Genomic DNA, 12,978 nt, shown 5'->3' with positions numbered 1-12,978 from the left:
AACACAGCTAATCTAATAAAACTTGTTATTTCTGTCTTAATAGATTGAAATCAATGATAAGATGCCGCTGCGTCTTACTCAGTGTAATATTCACTGGAGGTCGCCCCACACAAAAACACTGTCATTAATGATTATCTTGACATCCTAACTGGATGGAAACAATTAAACAGACATGCATTTGTGTTATTTATGGGTGTCATCAGCAAAACTAAAGATAAATCATAATGTGTAACTGCGTGAGCAATCTGGTGCCATATTTGGGAGAAAAGATGTCCAGATCTACCTCTCAACTTAATGCACTGCACTTTCTCTCTCAAAACATCAAAACCTCAACTCAAGAGTTATATCAAATAACCAGGGCCCCAAATAACTGGGCCAAATGAAAGAATCCAGTCCCACTTCATGGAGGTCTGCCTAGTTAACAAGTGACCCTGCTCTCCTTTTTTCTTCTGTAAAGCTATACTGTGTAAGTCTCTTTACCCATTTCCAAACCAAAATGAAAAGACACATTTCCATACAGCACCTGCTACAATGCACTCTTTCAGATCACATTTCAACAATTATTCTTCCTGATTCAAGGTTACATACATGGTTAATCTAAGTCAAACCGGGCTTGCGCACAAAATAAATATTATCACAATACAAACGAAGACCAGCTAAGCATGTGATTTTGATCGCAAAACATTGCATAATTTCATCAACTGGAGAGGGAACACAAATGCTTCCCATTGAAGACACTTATAATTTAAGAGGGAACCGTGGTTGTTTTGAGCTTTCCAAAAAAGTTCATATATTTAACTCATTTCTACATAGCAATAGGGCTGATAACTTAGCCAAACAGCCCAGCCAAACACTAGTATCTAATTTCATCTGCATTTCACTTGCATGATGCATTGTTTTATTTGTGATCACCACAGTTGCTGTTATTTTGCTTTTCATATGTATGACCCACTCTAATCAACAGCAAATCGAACAGTTGAATTCTGCCTCAGATACACAATTCAAAAGCACAAAACATCATAAAAACTACCAATTACTTCAACAAATTACACTTCATTTGCTTGTTCTCTCTCTGCCCATTGCTTCTTTATTGATTTCTGTGGGTTTGAAGAGCCCGGAAAACCATCATCACTGTACTGTGTGCATGAGCAAACATACATCAATGATGCAGATTCTCTATGGTTCACTTCAGTATCACATTTATTTACACTCTTTCTGGTTTAATTAAATGATTATTCATGAAATTATGTAAGAACTTCTGTTTTATAAAATAAAATTATTCTCCTGCATGGATATCAGAGAGGTGGGGGGTGTGACAGAGGACATTGAGGTGGAAAAATTGAGATAACTCAGATAATTATGTCCTGGTGAAAAGAAAACCTATCCTTTTAACTGTAATATCATTTGAAAGAAATCCAATTAAACTGGAAATCTAGTGTTGTTTACAAACCTCTCTATATTACGATATCAGCATGACTAGGCCAATATAAGAACTTGAATAATCTATGAAAATCTATTGGTAGCTCTGAATAATTCAACTATCTTTATTGGATGATTATTGAAGTAAATAGGATATCAAAAGGTATATATTTCACAAAGTTGTATTTCAAATTAACCAGTATCAAGACGGACATTTCAGTACAATCTATAATATCTTCCTGTAATTCTAATATCAATTCCAGAAACTGAATATCCTCCCCCCCCCCCCCCCCCCCCCATACTCTCCTATTTCTTATGGTTAAACAAATGCTTTCCTGGTGAAACACAGAAAAGAATACTTCTCTCTTATAAAGGAATGGATGTGCATTTGCCTTCCTTTCTGCCAAAGCTTTGTTTGAACTGTGGTTTAGATACTGGTGTTTATTTTGGGTAGTTTAAGGAGCAAGTTTGGCGCCAAGTATGTTACCCATTGTAATACAAGAAAAGCCAGTAAGTTAATATTTTTGGTACCACCTAAAGCAGTAATACAAGTAAGAGACATCACTTGCTAGAGGATTTTTGCAATGTAGGAAAGCTCTGCTGTATGGATTAAGGACGTACATGTTCTTTATGTTAATAGACGCCATTAAATCCACCATTAACTCCCAGATCCCTCAACATCAAAGTGTAAAAACTGTTTGAAGTTATACTGCATTGAAAATGAAACATGGTCAGAATAAAAAAACAAAACCCATGTGCTACCATCCATTATCAATGTAATTGCAAACTTTAATATCCTTTTCATGTATCTGAATCAGATTCCCTCCACGTAAAAACTTTCACATCCCCATTCTATATCACAGACTAAGGAAATGCAAACATTTGCACAGTTGATCTTAACCCAAAAAATTCCTTTGGAATTGAAATAGTAGTCTGTTCAAACAGTTAGTGACCCCAAGCTCGTACAATGCCATTCTGACCGATTTGGCAGAGAAAAATATTAGGACATACACACATTAGCTTTGTTAAAGGCAACTGTAGCATCCTATACATTTCTTTCAGCATTGAACACAAAGAATACTATGAAATTTGGTTAATTTTTGAACAGATTTTGACAAAAACTTACACATTTTATTTTTCCCCATCTCATTTACCAAAACAACTCTTAACTGCCACAATATTCAACATTTACATAGCCACAAATGCCAATTTTCAAAACAAGCAGACTGATCATGGCACTTTGTACTAGATCTCTCAGAATACCTATGCCAAACCCATGACTACAGGTATGAGAGGAACCTGCGGAGTGTGTATAAATGCCTTGACATTTCATTAATGCCAAAAAGATCATGTAGTGAGCAGCTCTAATGAGCCTTAAACCCAGAATCTCTACAAGCCAACTTGAATTACTTCCAAAAAATTCTTGATTGACTGCATCTGTCCCAGTTACTCCCCCAACTCTGAAAATCCCAATTCTCTGTTGAAAGCAAAACAGAACTCAGGGGCTCTTTTTAACACTCAAACAACCGGCAATCTCAAAACAAAGAGCTGGATCTTGGCCAGTGTATACTTCAGTGTGTTTTCTATAGGAAATTACCACCAGGAGCTGACAGTGGAGAAAATTCTTTCACAATGCATTTCAAACTTATTAACCATGCGTCTTGTTCTCCTGATAACAAGGACATGGGGAGCTGAAATATGTCATAGGAAAAAAAATGAGAAAAGGAAATACAGCACAGTTGAACTGTAAGCCACTGGATGCACTGAATACCTTCTACTCTAGCAGACACTAGCAATTGTGCAATATTAATGTCAGGTCTTCTTGCTGATCAAATTTCTCCCACAACATTGTTCCCTAGCAGTGGGTTTTGTTAAGAGCTGTGTTATCCCGAGTCCTTTATCTGCCTTAGCATTTGGTTGCAGGCAACATGTGAGGTGATTGGGGCCCCACTCCCAGAGGTACTATCTGTCTAGCCTGGTGTGTCAGTGATTTCATTTGCCTTTCAATAAGAATCACTTCTTACACATCTGTCTAGAATCTCTGACTCACTGCAAACACAGCCTAGCAATCTGAGCTGTTTTCCTGATTATTCAGCCTGTATATATACTGACTTTCCATTTAACCCAATTTGCTGCCAAAAATCAAAAGGTTTCAAGTGAATGTTATATCATATGATACTGTCTCCTACAGCACTACTTCCCATGGACTCATTCCAAAAGAAAAGCTGAACAAACTGACATTGGGCAACATTCATTACTGTTTTAATGTGAGACATAAAATGTATAATAAGTCTCCGACATAAACAATAATTCATTATGAGCATATACATGCATTTCTTAGGAGTTTGGCAAAGAGGACATCATCAGGTAATTGATAGATCAAACCCAGGGTCTTTATCAATGATTTCCCAGCCTGGTTATCCACATTAATCCTTTAATCAACTGGGTCAAACAACAAGCACGACCCACAACTTTAAGCAAACAAGCAGTATTGGTATGTTGAAGTATATCTCCAACCAATACTTTTTGGGCCTGCATTAAGCAGTCATTACAGCAGCTAACATCATCTAGTCACTGCTGGAGCCTGGTTTTCAGCTCCATAACCTCTGATAAATACTGCAGCAGCAGTTTATTTCCTCAAACTTGGAGTTCCATAAATGGCCGTGGTCAGTTAGCCAGCTGCACCTAATTACTATCATCAGCTTAGTCTCATTTCAAAGCTTTAATGTAGATATGGATTGTGGGCCATATGAAACTTCTAAGTTGGGCTTATAATGCTCTGCTTGTGTTCTAATTGACCTGTAAACATCCTTTTCAATATTCAGTCCTGGATTCTACTAAGAACAATGACTTTGTTGTCAGGTGGCATAACAACACTGTACACAGGTAAACTCAACGGGTGGTACACGAATCATAATCACACAGTCCTCGTAATGTCTTCTCAACTCGAGTAAGAGTCATCCTGATATATGCAGTTTTACTAAATTCATGCTGTATGTTTTATTACAAGACATTTTTATCATACAAGGCTCCATTGTTTTTTTTTTTTTTTTAATATATCTACAAGTTTGATAAACACACAACAAAAGATACATTCATGCATGTGAAAATATTCCATACAAAGTATTAGGAACCTGAAAGACGGATGAACACAAATATTTTGAAAATACATATGATATTCATAGGTCCACAAGAAAAATATTCTTTTCTAAGCTTAAGCAAATATCACCATAAAGTAAATGTTAACACTCATATATTATGGATCTGAACTGAATATAATGGCATCCGTGTTTTGATTCAAATGCACCCAACCTCTACCAATCTCACACATATCTCTCTCTGTGATTGCCAGGACCTCTCTTGAACCCTAACTGACATTCAGATGCCCAGAAATCCCAACTTAATGACCATAACCCTAATGTTCATGGGAAAGCCTTGCCCAACCGATTAAATATACTACCCGCATGTTAGCACAATAAAGAATAATTTATTGCTGCTGCACTGACTAAAGACTTCCTAACATGCATAATAGCACATAGCTGCATGTTCACAGGAATAGTAATCTATTATAAAGTTACTACATGAAATCTCGCTATCATAATAGTTTAACCTGCTTTGTTGTGCAATATGTTCTACTGCCGAGGGATATCATGGGATAATACTTTACTAGTAACTGACATCAAAGAAACTCCATATCAAGAAAACCCCCAAACAGAGAATGAATACATAATATTTATTACATGCTCAGCAAGTTGCTATGTGGATAAAATGCTTGCCCACTATGAGGTATATTATGCAAACAGAAGACACCTTTTTTGTTTACGTAAAGTTAAGTATATTTTTCAATCCTGATATATAGGCAGAAACATTATACGGCATTGTGTTCACTTTGCCATGGAATAAAAGGGAACATATTTCCAATTGAATGTTTATCAATACAGGGGCTTGGAACTACTTTACAAAAAAGTATTGGATTACAGTTCTAAACATGCATTACACCTGAAACGTGTGTTTAATTCTTATGGAAAAACAAAACATTAATTCAACTTCACAGGAACCAGGGCAGTTAATTCAATAATCTGCAATAAGCAAATCATTGGCACATATTGGTAAATCATGACATGTCAGTGTAAGGGCACTAAGGGGGATACAAACTCAATCCATCTACTGGCTTTAACTTGTTTACAGTGGTGGTGCTACAGTGAGGTGTGAGAAAGGTGGTCAGTTTAATGGTCAAGGGTGGTCCTCTGGCAATCAATCAATTAATAAGTCAACCAACCACAAAATGACTGTGATGACTGTGGTGTTAATCCTTTAACTGCGTGTTACAGCATGACTTAAACAGGTTATGATACAAATAACATTCATCCCATGCCCGGTTAGGAATGAGAACCCTACGCCCGAGGTATAACCCCTCGTAATTTGTGGCCCCCAAGGCTTGTCTGCTTGTGGTCTCCTACACTGATGTTATTATACCACGTACCTAGTGACTCTACCAGCTTGAGCATCACACCGCCAATATGCAGGTCTCCCTTGACTCGAAGTGTTCTCTCTACCTGCATGTCTGTAACCAGGATCTGCAGCTCCCACGAGCCATCGATAAGTCCACCGTCGGTCATCATTTTGGAAGGTTTTTGTAGCAACTTGATAACTCTATCCTGTTATGTACTAGTAATGGTGTACTAGTCGAGTTCCGACGCGTTAATCCTAAAATATATAGTTCTTCTGTGAAATCAGATTCACTTAAAATCAAATATGTGTGTTAAGTACTATAAAGAGAAAGTCCAGCCTATGAAGACCAGTATCTCTACATGATAAACAACGATAGATCCGGAGTGCACCTCCAGTGCCGAAGATTTGTCGTGTTCGTGGGATATTACTGGCCTAAAAGTTGACTTTCCCACTTCCGGATGTAAACTGCTTCCACTCTTAGATATATTATTAGAAAGATGGCCGCCGTGATGCACCTACGAATCACCAAGTAGAAATCTTCCTGAAATTAAGCTCAAATTCCACCTCAAATCCAGAAACCATCAAGTCCAATGTGATCGTAAAGATGCCTATGACCCTATTTGGGCATCAGCATGCAAATAGTTGCGGGCATTTTGTGATTGAAACAAAGGCGTCGATTGGTTCATAGTAGTGTTGACCTTTTCTTGACCCAATTTACAGATATAAGGTACTTCGAACTGATCAAACGCTTTAAGAGATTATTAAAAGGGTAAATGATTTTAGCACACGATTTAATGGATGCATTCCTACCATTTGTAAATGTTATGATAAAAAACAGCGCACATAATCTCAGCCTCTACCTATTTCTAAGCCAATCAAATTGAGGTTGTCAGTTTTGACATGTGACGTCACTTATTCCATTCATGGGAGTGTACTTCCACCACAACTGTCCGCTCTAGAAGGAATTTGATCCACTTTTAAGATCGAGCCTAATGTCAACACGATAACATAAAACAAAGCATTGAAGGGAAAAAATGACTTGAAACTTAAATGCGTTTATTATTGAAATAACGGTTTTCAGTACTTTTTATGTTTACTCTGACCAGCACAAAGTGTTTTGAAATAGAGACATTATAGTACTACATGTACTACATTGTAGTACGTTCCTCAATGCTTTGACGCGGAGTTTCCTGTATGTGTATTTTCAAAATCATCATAAACTTGTAGAAAAATCTATTTTATAGGCATTTGCACAATAGTAGAGCAAAAACATACTTCAATTACTTCATTACAAATAGATATTCAGTAAAAGAATGTTTCACAAAAATATCTTTAAACACTTTCTAATGTTAATCATTAATTCACAAAGCAGATTTTAATTGTAAATCATAAATTCATAAAGAATATTAAATATAAAGACTTGTCTTCAAATTGGTTTCACATCTGATTTTAGTTTGGGTTTTTGAAAAATTAAAAAAAATCTTTGAACATTTAAAGTAGGACCAACCCTTGGGGGCTGCATCAGAACTGAGTTAAAAATCACCAAATGCCTAAATTCTGAAGAAAAAGTTTGGTGTAATAATTCAACAGGCAAAAGTTACAGCAAACTGCCTTCACATTCATCTTGTATCCATCTATGTATAGCATACAAACTCTAATAAATTAATAAATCCCATTGCTTTGGATAAATATACTGATAAGGAAAATCAAAGGGATAAACTCCATACTAAAGTAAAGAGAAATGCTGTTTTAGTTGTTTCAGCAAATCCTTTGAATCTGCATGGTCTGGGAATGATGTCAGAGCTTTCTGGGCTTCACTGAAACTTGTTTGGAGATCACCAACCTGAAAAGGTAATTGAAAAAATAAATAAATAGAAAATACATACATACTATTATAATAAAGACTTTGTGAAACACGCCTCCTGAAAAGATGGTCACGTCTTATTTGTTGGGTTTACCATCTTTTTATAATAATGTCTTAACCTCACACACATTTGGACTCAAATAAAATGGCATTTCCACTTAGACCAGTATGAAACAATCATACAAAATAGCAAAGTAGGAGTAAGAAGAAAATATGTAGATTTTATTAGTGCAAAATTAAAATTATGAGAATCATGTCTACTTCTCATTTCAAGATTGAAAAAAAAAAACTTGAGTTAGCTTACCCTATCTGAAAGAACTGCATAGTTATAATGAGGTTCAAACATGTGTGGGGACAATACTGTAGATGCTTGGAAAAATGCTCTAGCCTAAAACAGAAAATGAGAAAACTTTCAATCTAGCATCAAGCAATGTTTTTTATTGTTGTTGTAACACACCATGAATTTTTTAAAAGAGGTAAAACTTATCATTCTTAACCCTTAAGAAAAAGAGTTATTTGACCTTATGAAACATATATATATATATATATATATATATATATATATATATAAACAGAACAGTTCACATATTCATTATACAATGTTACCTGCTCTAAATGTCCTTTTCTCAATTCCAGCACTCCTAAGTTGTTGTATGCCTCTGCATGGTCATTGTTGTTAGTTAATGCTAACCTAAAGCACTGGTATGCCAAATTGGAATCACCTATTCCCTACAAATCAAATATGAAAAATACTATTAAGAAAAACCTGACTCAATTCAACTTATTTTGTAAGCCACAACAGGACATATAGCAAACACTTAATTTTCCTAGAAATTTGGAAACTTTTTTGTTAATCCTACCGATTTCAGAGTACCTTGGACAGATACTGGCTAATTTCATTTCTAAAAAATTACGACTTCAAAACAGGTTTATAGATTGTAATAGTCTCCATGGTTTTGTAAAGGGTATATCTGGGCAATCAATGAGATTACTGATGAAATTTTTAGAAAAAATTTGCTACTGTACATGAACTTCTAAGCAACACTGTTTGCCACTGTATCCTGAATCACGCAAATAATGTTTTTTGGATTATGGTCTTATAAAGAAAATGTCTTATTTTTATTAGTGAAACCTCCAAGACTAAAAAAAAAATGATTTTAAAAAAATTTAAGTTACCTAAACATATTGGTAGACTTTTTAAAAAATTCATATGAGCAAAGATATATTTTCTCTTCACTTACAAGAGCTATGTGTCCTATGTTATACCAAACATCTGAAGCATTTTCTTCAGTGGAAAGAGCAAGGGCACGCTCAAAACAGGTCAGAGTCATATCATACTGCTGAGCATAGAAGCAACACAATCCTAGGTTATTGTATAATTCTGCATTGTGGACCCCCATCTGCAGCAGACGTCTGAAATAATCCATAAATAATTCATAATACTGCATATACACACTAAGGTTATATCTCAGGTATGTGATGATTTTCAAAAGTTATCATCTAATGTACATTAAATGTTGAAAATTTATTAGAAAAAAAGGAAAACATTTATAAATTTTATATGTGTAATTTCTTAAAATTAAGTGCTAATTGCAAGCAGAACATTAATCTTGTCTAATTTTGTTCTGCACTTTGCGCGCGCGCGCACACACACACACACACACACACACACACACACACTTATTACAAAGGAAAATCTATTAAAAAAAAAGACTTGCCGTGTAATTTTATTAGCATGCATACCTGTAAAATTTCAGTGCAACTTCTGGTTGGTCAGTGTAGAAGTGATTTGTCCCTATGCAAGCTATTGCCTCCACATGCATGTTGTCATAGTGAAGGACATCTTTGTAATACTTCACAGTATTCTCCATATCATTTAAACCCTGTTGTAAAACAGAAGCATAAAGTGGTGATGTTTTTAAGTATTGTTAATTTATGACCTAATATTTCATTAATAAAAATTCATTTCAAACCCTATACTTCCATGCAAACACTTTCCCCCATAAAATTGTTTCAAAATACTCATGGGGAAAACAAACTTAATCACTTGACATTTATGGCCCAACCTTCTGCCTTTGTAATTTTATCCTTTTAATCATGCCTTTGATCTATCCTTAATCACACAAATAATGTTTTTTGGACCTGCATTAGACAGGAAAATAAATGAGGCAAAGGACTCATATAACAAGTTATGCTCAGACCATAATATTCCAATACAGCACTTCAAAGAAAATTGCATTTGAATATCAGCCCAACAGCAATCATTATCAAAATCATAAAGCAAGGTCCAGTTTCAAAGAAAAATAAGATAATAAATAGTTTTAAAATAATAGCTAGATAATAACATAAATAGAGAAAAATAAATGGATTAAAAATAATAATGATAATTTTCCTGATGCTAGTTAAATGTTACTCCAAACTATTTCCCACACAATCACCTCATATATCCTTGCTATGCCAGTGAGGATGGCTGTTTCTCCAGGAAATTTTTCTAAACCTTGCTTAAATATCTCTACGGCAGTTAAAGGCTGATCTAGTCTAACATATACTTTAGCCAGATAGAGAAATGTGTCCACCATGTCCATCTGATTCATGGCCGATTTGAATTGTCTCTCTGCTTCTCGATACAAGCCGAGTCTGGAAACAAACCATAGGTGTGATTTCCTTTCGATAAATTACGTACAAGTTTTTAATACTTACATATGTACGTACTTGTATGTATGTACTTATTTTGTCTTTGACAACTAGATTTGAAATTATGCTGATCTTTTGCTGAATATATCATTTGTATGCCTCATCAAAAGAGACCAAAATTATTTGACAAAAGTTGTTTTAAACAGCTTTAATATTCATGCATCTTGCCCTTTTTTTAAATGAATTACATCATATCAAAATAACAACTACAAAACATACCTGTAGAAGCACTTTCCAAGCTGAACCTTCCACCACCAGTCCTTGAACTGGCAGGCTTCGGTAGCCAAAGCTCCAAGCTCTAAAGCCTAAAATACAACATATGTTTATATTAGTAGGGTCTGACATTAAATCAGGCTACACAATAAAAATACTAAGCTAATTTCATACCTGGTACTGGTATCAAAATAGAATTAGTACCTTGTATAGTCTATATCAGTCAATAAATCACCATCTTTAATATGGTATGGAACATCATGTTTTTACTTATAACTTATATATTATATACAAATGTTCTTAAATGAACAATTGCATATTACACACTTACTTAACTTGACCAAATTAAAAAAAAAAAATGATCATTTTCTTTTGAGCTAATTAACCAAAGACAGACATTTTTTGTCCTCCTACTTTACTCAATTAAAATGCATTGATCATTATGACTTTTTAAAATACAAAAGTGTTAAAGTCAAGACATTCATAAATACTCACATTTCTCACATCATTTTCGTGATACAAAATGTACTCGAAAAGTGTCTTGGCAAGGTTAGGTCTCTGTGCATATTTGCTAAAGTTCAGCCTTGCAAGATTAATGAAAGGTCCGTCAGGTGTAGACAACATTGAAGCCTGAAATAAACATATTAATTAACCCTTTTACTCATAAATGAGGGGATATATGCAAACTGAAGTCAAATGTAATTTATATTTTATATTTTATAAAAATTACACAAAACTTGTTTGTCTAGGGGAAAGAGTAAGCCAAACCAGAAACTTAATAACAACAACTACAATATCAAAAACAAAACATTTTCGAAAGCCTACAACTGGGACTAGTCAACTTACTGTTCCTAGCCTGACATATCTTCCTGATGCACTGGTGACTGGCCTGGCAGTGTGGGCTGTCCTGGGAGTCTTGATTGCTTGCTCCATTGTACCAGGTCTACCAGACTGTGTCCCTGGACGCACAAAACCACTGAGGGGACGCCCTGACTGGGACATTGGTCTGAATACAAAAGAAATGGACATGTTTAATTTAAAACAGATTTGTGACAGTATAAATAGTAGGATTTTTATATTAACATTTGTAAGTATAAAATGTAAGAAGAGAACACAAAGATTTGAGAACACAAATGAAGTTGACGAAATGAGGTTAACTGAAATTTTACTTGTGTCATAAATCTGCATGAATTAGAACACAGATCTTCTAGAGGGTAATTAAAATGGGAAACTACAGGAATTCCTATTGAGAAATACTTAAATACTATCAAGTAATGACTTAGTTTAAATTTTGATGATGCTGCAGGTGGCCTTTCATTCTGTTCATATTTCAAAGAATTTGAATCTTAAGGGCCAACAGCAAAATTTGGTTTACTTTTTTATTCTGTATTATGAAAGCCAGTTTTGGATTTAAGGTAAATTTACAAATTGACTCCACTTTTTTCAGACTGACTCAACATATTTACTGTTATGCAAATATGTTGAGTCAGTCTGAAAAAAGTGGAGTCAGTTTGTAAATTTACCTTTAATCCAAAACTGGCTTTTATAAAAACTGCAGAAGAAACATTGTTTTTAATTACCTAACACCTTGGCTAGGTCCACTCTGGCTTGTTCCAGGTTTCTTCAGTGAAGTGCCTGGCCTAGTAATTTGTGCTATAGCATTGTCATCCATCAACATTTCAGCAATACCTTCCTCATCCATCTCTACTTCATCTACATACACCTGCTCTGTAAGGGCTTTGGTCTTTAGGGACCAAGCAGCCTGAATGTTGAAGAGCAAACTTCTTAACACAGCAATTTGAAATGCAATATATATATATATATATATATATATATATATATATATATATATATATATATATATATACACACGGTATATACTGTAAATAAAATACCAGTCCAAAAATCATATTCTAAATTACGGTTTTCAATAATCAACATTTAAATAAAACTTAAGTGTAACTTGAATAATCTAGCTGTATCGAAGACTCGCAATTCAGTGCTACTTGTAGAATATGTGTCCACATCCCCTACCTGTCACTGTGAGAGTGTGACTGTGAGTTGACTGTTCAACATAAAACTAAAAACTAAAACCTGGATTTACCTGGTCATAGGGATTCTTTTCAAGGAGCTGAGTACAAAGATTAACACACTGTTCGAATTTGCGTCTTCGGAAAAAACTATAAGCTAGAAACATTGGATCCATGTTCCAAAATTGCGGTGTAAAATTTTCAGTCGGCTGTCTCTAATGACTCTTCAGGTATTTCAATATGGCGGGGATTTGATACATCGGCAATTATTATTTTATGACTTAAAGTTTTTTAACAATCAAGATT

At 34.8% G+C, this 12,978-nt stretch overlaps 2 protein-coding genes across 2 annotated transcripts in view; both read right to left on the bottom strand.

The window, feature by feature from the left end:
• The window catches only part of LOC106169603 (fermitin family homolog 2), a 36,268-nt gene extending 29,744 nt beyond the window's left edge, over positions 1–6,524 (bottom strand). Inside the window, exon 1 of the mRNA XM_013549106.3 lies at positions 5,903–6,524. Within this exon, the coding sequence (XP_013404560.1) occupies positions 5,903–6,041 (139 nt within the window). The 5' untranslated portion in view covers positions 6,042–6,524. The remainder of the gene's footprint in view (positions 1–5,902) is intronic.
• Positions 6,525–6,906: 382 nt separating this feature from the next.
• Positions 6,907–12,936, bottom strand: LOC106169563 (tetratricopeptide repeat protein 8). The gene is made up of 11 exons (XM_013549051.2): positions 12,747–12,936; positions 12,223–12,404; positions 11,489–11,648; positions 11,138–11,272; positions 10,649–10,734; positions 10,174–10,372; positions 9,479–9,618; positions 8,977–9,148; positions 8,342–8,464; positions 8,040–8,123; positions 6,907–7,714 (listed from the first exon to the last, which is right to left on the bottom strand). The coding sequence occupies exons 1-11, from the start codon at positions 12,846–12,848 to the stop codon at positions 7,598–7,600; spliced, it is 1,500 nt and encodes a 499-aa protein (XP_013404505.1). The 5' UTR covers positions 12,849–12,936; the 3' UTR covers positions 6,907–7,597.
• Between the last annotated feature and the right edge of the window lie 42 nt (positions 12,937–12,978).

Source organism: Lingula anatina, chromosome 2 (genome assembly GCF_051362555.1).
Source record: "Lingula anatina isolate TDL-2025a chromosome 2, LinAna3.0, whole genome shotgun sequence".
In the NCBI taxonomy this organism is placed as follows: domain Eukaryota; kingdom Metazoa; phylum Brachiopoda; class Lingulata; order Lingulida; family Lingulidae; genus Lingula; species Lingula anatina.
Note: the sequence above shows the minus strand (reverse complement) of the source record. Positions and strands in the feature narration are given on the sequence as shown.